Here is a 6,000-nt window from a genome sequence, read left to right on the forward strand (position 1 = left end):
AAGTGACATTTATTTCGTTACCATGTGGAAACCACCTAAGGAATTTGGTCAAACATGTCATTCATTGGTTTACAAGAAGCGAAAAAGAATCCATGCTTTGTGAACAAACTTTCATACTTGATATATTCTTCAAGCTGTTCAATTCTTTGTAGAAGTTGTTGCCGTTGTTCACCGAGATCAACTTTTCTTGTTTCCAAATCTTTCTTCTTTTGTTTCAATTGAGCCAAATTCTCCTGGTCACCATTCTGGTCCCTCATTATCTACATCAAAGAGAATTCATTGTGGAAATAATATATTATCAAACATTTTGACTAGAGTTGCCAATTAAAGATACCATTATAAAATCGTATGAGGACGCAGGGTAAGATAATAGAATAACATAAACAACAGCGACCAGTTCAATTAAAATATTTCTAAATAGGAAAACATTTACAAATAACAATGGGTGAACAATCAGAGCTCAGTTCGCAGAGCATTTGCTTTGCAATGCAGGTATTTGTTGGTTCAATCACCAGTCACAGCCAACTCAGCAAATGAGTAGCTAGATTAGGACATGGCCATCGACCTCAGCATTCAATCTCCCAGGTCGAGCACAAAATAAGGATTAGACTCCCCCACTCTAGGTCACACAAATGGAAACTACCTTAGCTCTTGTGACCCCTCTTGGTACCCAGGCATGTGGCACATACCATTATTATGATATTTTGAACCTTCACAAGTCATCAAATGGGATATTAGGCAATGAAGAATTAACAAAAGCATCAAGAAAAAATTCCTCCAATAAGTCTTTTTTTTAATCATTTATCTGTTTGTTATTGACTTTAAGAAAAATACCTTATCCAATCTAGTTTGGACTGCCGCAGCTTGTTTTCCAGCCGTCTCTTTCAAACGATTGTACTCTCCGAGCTAAAAAAATAGTTTAAGATTTAGGATCACAGGTTTATTAAACAAAACTTGTTCATCATATGACAAGCAAACTACATTTACATTTCTTCTACGATAACACCATTATTTTTTCATTAATGAAAAAAGTTTTTTCTAAGAAATTCAGTGTAAGAAAAGTAATTCCTACCTGTGATCCCATTAGTTCAAGACTTTGCCCTTGGCTCTCTTGTGAAACTTCTTGATCGTATTGTGCTGACATTTCTTGAACTTCAGTCAGTTGTTTTTCTAGCTCATCAACCTGTCATGAAAAAGATCAACTTTTCATTAAAACTTATCTGATGAGGAGGTACTTTGAGGTACCTGATTGGTGCAGATAGTTTATAAGGTCAGAATAAAATCCACTTTGATAATAGAAGTTGATTCAGGCTCTGAAAGCAATCTAATCAAACAAAGGTTGACATTGAGCTTGGTTGAGTTAAAATTGACAACCAAGTTGGCTGTTGAAAAAAAAAATATATATGAAAAAGAACAAAAGAGGAAGTTTTCGTTAATTTTTCTTCTTGATAGCTAACCTCATTCTTTTGTTTTTCCACATTTTTCTTCGTTTTTCCATAAGCTTTCCTGAAAAGCAAAGGCGAAAATAGTTACCTAAACTTATTCGAAATTTCTATGAAAACACACATAATAACTAATTTATTAAATGTTTGTGGGAAATAGTGTAGAATATCTAAGGTACATCCCATAATGAACAGATTAATTGGAATGGTCTTACTTTGTATCCTCAAGTTTTTTCTGTTGATGCTGGGTGGATTGCTTGGCTTTAATGAACAAAGGGCGTTTCTTGTTGAGTTCTGCTTCCTGGAAATCATTTGAAAATAATCAAGGAACTGTCACTACTTTTGAAATAAATTACATTTTACTTCACTCTCCTTTTTCAGCTTCAATAAGTAACTAAATAACTAAGTCTTGCTGGATCTATGTAAATTTTTTAAATTGAATCAACAAAAACATATTGTGCCAAACTGCACCAACATTGTCAAGTTAGGCCTATTGACAAAATTTCTTCAAACCAAGTTAGCATGATTGTTAGAATTGAAGCAGCGTACCTTTTCAGTAACTTGTTTTTCTTTGAGTGCAATTTCTCTGGAGACTTTTCCACCTTCAGACTTCTTTGCTTGCAACTGAGTTTCAAAAGCTTCTTTTTTGGAGCTCTAGAACAATCATTAAAGACACAATCATTTTTAGGAAACTTATTGAATGAATTTTGATTCTTTATAACATGAACATAAAATTTTACTTTCTTCCTCAAGCTCCTAAGTAGGATTTCAGAGGACAGGGAACAAGGGTGAAAGTAATTCAATAACAGACGGAAAATAAATCTAAATCTTCATGCCCAAGACTTTACTAAAAAGACAAACCTGCTCAATCAACAAAGTTTCAATTTGTAAATGTTATTAGCAGTTATTCCAGGTTTGGCTCTAGCCAATTGTAAAGTGCTGAGTTTGACCAGAGTGAAGTCCAAACTGTTCTAGGTATTGAACAATACTGAGCAATTGTACTAGATTTTTGGCTATCTCTTTTAAACACCCATGGTAGCAGAAAGAATTTCAATACACAATTACCATTTTGTTTAAGTCTTTTGTGTAGTCCTTGATCTCTGCTTCGATATTTTTTATGTCTCTTTCAGTATGGAAAAGTCGAAATAACTGAGCTTCCAATTTCGCATCAAGCTGATGAAAAAACCATCCAATCATTAATAATCATTATCATCCAATAATTATTAGGAAAATTAAAAAGCAAGGGTCAAGATAGTTACTGTCCATGAAAACAAAAATACAAATTTACATACAGGTATTTATTCTAAATGGGTTTTAAGTAGACTATCTAAGAGAAATTTTGAAGTGAATCTTCATTTAGAACTTTCGCATTCTGTAAAGAAAAAGAAAATTAATAATAAAGTTTTTACAAGGTCTTGTTCCAGATTTTGGTATTTTTCTGCTTCATCTTTTTCAGCTTTAGCCTCTTTCTTCTCAGCATTGATCCCCTAAATTGATTGGATTTATCATTTATCATGTGATTTACTAATACTAACTTTTCAAAAGGACTTTAAGGTGACAAATCTTTTCCCAACCTCCCTAGACCTTATTGGAGCCCCAACCCTGATTAAAAGAAAAGTCTTGATTTTGCCTGATTCGTCTTTTGGTTAGTTTTGGTTAACAGAGTTTAAAAGCAAGATAAAATTTATATTGAAACCTTTTTCTTGTGCAAAGAGAAAGTTGTATCTTCTTCAGCTTTTTGCATTGCTTGCTTCTTTTTCTCATAATCATCAGCAAGTAATCCAGATCTAAGAAATATACAGGATATAGACACCAATTCATAAAGCATTATTAATAAAGAGAAGACTTTTGAAGAATTGTTTTCCATTTTTCTTAATTGCTTCACTACATTGAAGTTATGAAAGGTTCAAAATACAAGGCTAAAGACAATATGATTTGCATAATATATAAGTCTTTTTTCAATTGATTTCTATTTACCCACTGATCTTCTCAAACATCTCTGTTCTCTCTTTTGGATTTTTCATGGCAATCGACTCTACAGCTCCCTATGGATAAATAGAATACTTTAAAAATAAGTTTATAGCTTCAGCTAGAAAACTCAGACGATAAAAAATGACTGATTTTTATTTTGTGAATTGGAATTAGGCCATTTTTATGCCTTTTTGGAGTCTGTTTAGGGGAGGCTGTCCCTCTCTCTATATCAAATTTTGTGGTGAAACAATAGAAAAAGTGCAGCAAACGCCGTCTGGGAATTATATCTACCTGAAAGACTAGAAAGTTTTTTGCTTTGATTAGGATTCCAATATTTTCCAGGGCTTGTTGATACTCTTTGTTTGTTACTGTTTTCCCATTGATTCGGTATTCTGTGCCTGAGCCCACAATTCTAAAATTGAATTACAATTGAAAATATAAAAATAAATGCAAAGAAATGTAAAATGAAACTGTTCATTTTGAGACTGTTCTCTACCATTTTCTAATAAACTTTCATCTATTTTAGCTAAAGGACATTTACATTACCTTTCCAAAGATCCCATATTGACATTGCTAAAAGGAGGGGGTAAAACTGTCTAGAAATATGATTTTTTATTTTGTAGATAGGAAATTGCAATACTTCTTACTTTCTAGAGAAAATAGTTTCAGTTTTCTTTCCTTTAGAATTTTCCTCCACATAATATGCAGCAACAAGTGCTGTTGTAGCAACTGGTCGATTGATTGGGGCACCATGGATCAAGTCCTAAGTAGAAAAAATTCTCTTTAAGAGCAACTTTTAATTTAAATTTTAAGATCATTGATAACGAACCTGTTATCAAATACAAAAAGATGTCATAAAATATATGAAGAAAAACCTGATTAGGAAATGAAAGAACGGTGGTATGAATAAAACAAAATATTGGAATGAAATATGATAGCAAAACATTGACATTGAAAAGCTGACATTGCAAAACAATATAAATTAATATGATACCTTAACAGTTTTAACGCGAAGGTTAGAAGTTTTTTCACCCAAAACAAAACTGATAGCATCCATCATATTTGATTTACCTGTCAAGAATTTAATAATTACAAAAATTGAATGAGTGCTAAGAAAAACCACACAAAGGAAGATTTGCAAAATCGTTCTATTGCTCAATAAAAAGTGAGAAGGAGATCTTTTAAGCTATTTTTTTCGATTTCTGGTTGAGATACTACAATAAAGATTGTAATCTTCCATGTGAAATAAAATAATCATATCTTACCACATCCATTAGGACCAATGATTGCAGAGAATCGGTCAAAGCCAATAACATGTTTGCCATTATAAGATTTGAAGTTCAAAATCTCCAGCTTTTGCAAATAGCCTGGCATCTTCCCAATTTTTGTTTATTTCTAAATATCCAAATGTAATATAATAGTTGTAGAATAGTTGTAGAAACTCATGAACTCATATAATTCATCTCTAAACAAGCTAGATGCTGAATGGACCTACCTGATGATGAAAGTTAGATAGCAATGTGAGGAGAAAAATGAAAAAAATCAGTCAAAAAATATAGCGTTTAGTGAAAATGCATAACGCAATAAATTCATCATTGATTGTTGATGGGGAGAGAGAAAAGGGTTGTAGGGAAAAAATAAATAGAAAGTTCTGGTCGCAAAAATCAGTTTTATTGACAATTGAATCATGCTTGATGGTGAGCATTGTTATCAATAATGTTTTTGTGTGAAAAACATAGAAATATAAGGAAAAAATCCAATAAAAATCTGCAAAAACGGCGATTTCTGGCATTTTCAACCGGGAAAAAAAATTTCTCAAAAATCAAACTCGACCATGTTTTGAGCATTGTGAATACGCATCTTTCTGCAAATAATCAGAAAAAACTAAGGATGAAAATTCGAGAAAATGTCAAAAAACCGTTTTTTCCGGCATATTTCCGGCATTTTCGGACGGAAAAACTTTGTTTTGAAAATCGGGCTCCGTAACATTTTAGGTATTGTCATTTTGCATCAGTGTGCAAAATTTCATAAAAAAAAACAAAGTACAGCTCGAGAAATTCAAGAAATACTGCCTTTCCGGCAAAAATAGGTTGTTCCGGCGATTTTTAAATAGTTCCGGCTTCAAAAATCAATTTTATTGAAAATTGAAACATGCTTAATGGTCGGTATTGCTTATAATAATGTTTTTGAATGAAAAAACAACCAATTATAAGGAAAAAGTCCAATGAAAATCCAGAAAAACGGCGATTTCCAGCATGTTTCCAGCCGAAAAAATGTTTCTCAAAAATCAGACTAGGCCATGTTTTGGGCATTGTTAATACGCATCTATGAGTAAAAAATCAGAAAAAACTAATGATGAAATTTCGAGAAAATGCCAAAAAAAACGGTTTTTCCGCCATATTTCCGGCATTTTTGGCCGAAAAAAAATGTTTCTCGAAAATCGGGCTCCATCACATTTTAGGTATTGACATTTTGCATCAGTGTGCAAAATTTAATGAAAAAATATAAAGTACAGCTCGAGAAAATCAAGAAATACCGTTTTTCTGGCGAAAATGGGCTGCTCCAGCAATTTTTAGAAAGTTCCGAC

At 32.5% G+C, this 6,000-nt stretch overlaps 1 protein-coding gene across 1 annotated transcript in view; it reads right to left on the reverse strand.

Annotated features, from left to right (window-relative positions):
- Nucleotides 1-4,814, reverse strand: part of LOC136807552 (structural maintenance of chromosomes protein 1A-like) — a 28,513-nt gene extending 23,699 nt beyond the window's left edge. The window contains exons 1-14 of the mRNA XM_067064137.1: nucleotides 4,679-4,814; nucleotides 4,408-4,484; nucleotides 4,061-4,176; nucleotides 3,705-3,825; nucleotides 3,420-3,487; nucleotides 3,139-3,229; nucleotides 2,852-2,929; nucleotides 2,508-2,615; nucleotides 1,992-2,096; nucleotides 1,658-1,743; nucleotides 1,458-1,506; nucleotides 1,073-1,183; nucleotides 835-906; nucleotides 118-260 (exon numbers count right to left, since the gene is read on the reverse strand). Of these exons, the coding sequence (XP_066920238.1) occupies nucleotides 118-260; nucleotides 835-906; nucleotides 1,073-1,183; nucleotides 1,458-1,506; nucleotides 1,658-1,743; nucleotides 1,992-2,096; nucleotides 2,508-2,615; nucleotides 2,852-2,929; nucleotides 3,139-3,229; nucleotides 3,420-3,487; nucleotides 3,705-3,825; nucleotides 4,061-4,176; nucleotides 4,408-4,484; nucleotides 4,679-4,787 (1,334 nt within the window). The 5' untranslated portion in view covers nucleotides 4,788-4,814. The remainder of the gene's footprint in view (nucleotides 1-117; nucleotides 261-834; nucleotides 907-1,072; nucleotides 1,184-1,457; nucleotides 1,507-1,657; nucleotides 1,744-1,991; nucleotides 2,097-2,507; nucleotides 2,616-2,851; nucleotides 2,930-3,138; nucleotides 3,230-3,419; nucleotides 3,488-3,704; nucleotides 3,826-4,060; nucleotides 4,177-4,407; nucleotides 4,485-4,678) is intronic.
- Between the last annotated feature and the right edge of the window lie 1,186 nt (nucleotides 4,815-6,000).

This window comes from Clytia hemisphaerica, unplaced genomic scaffold (genome assembly GCF_902728285.1).
Source record: "Clytia hemisphaerica strain Z4C2 unplaced genomic scaffold, Clytia hemisphaerica genome assembly, whole genome shotgun sequence".
In the NCBI taxonomy this organism is placed as follows: domain Eukaryota; kingdom Metazoa; phylum Cnidaria; class Hydrozoa; order Leptothecata; family Clytiidae; genus Clytia; species Clytia hemisphaerica.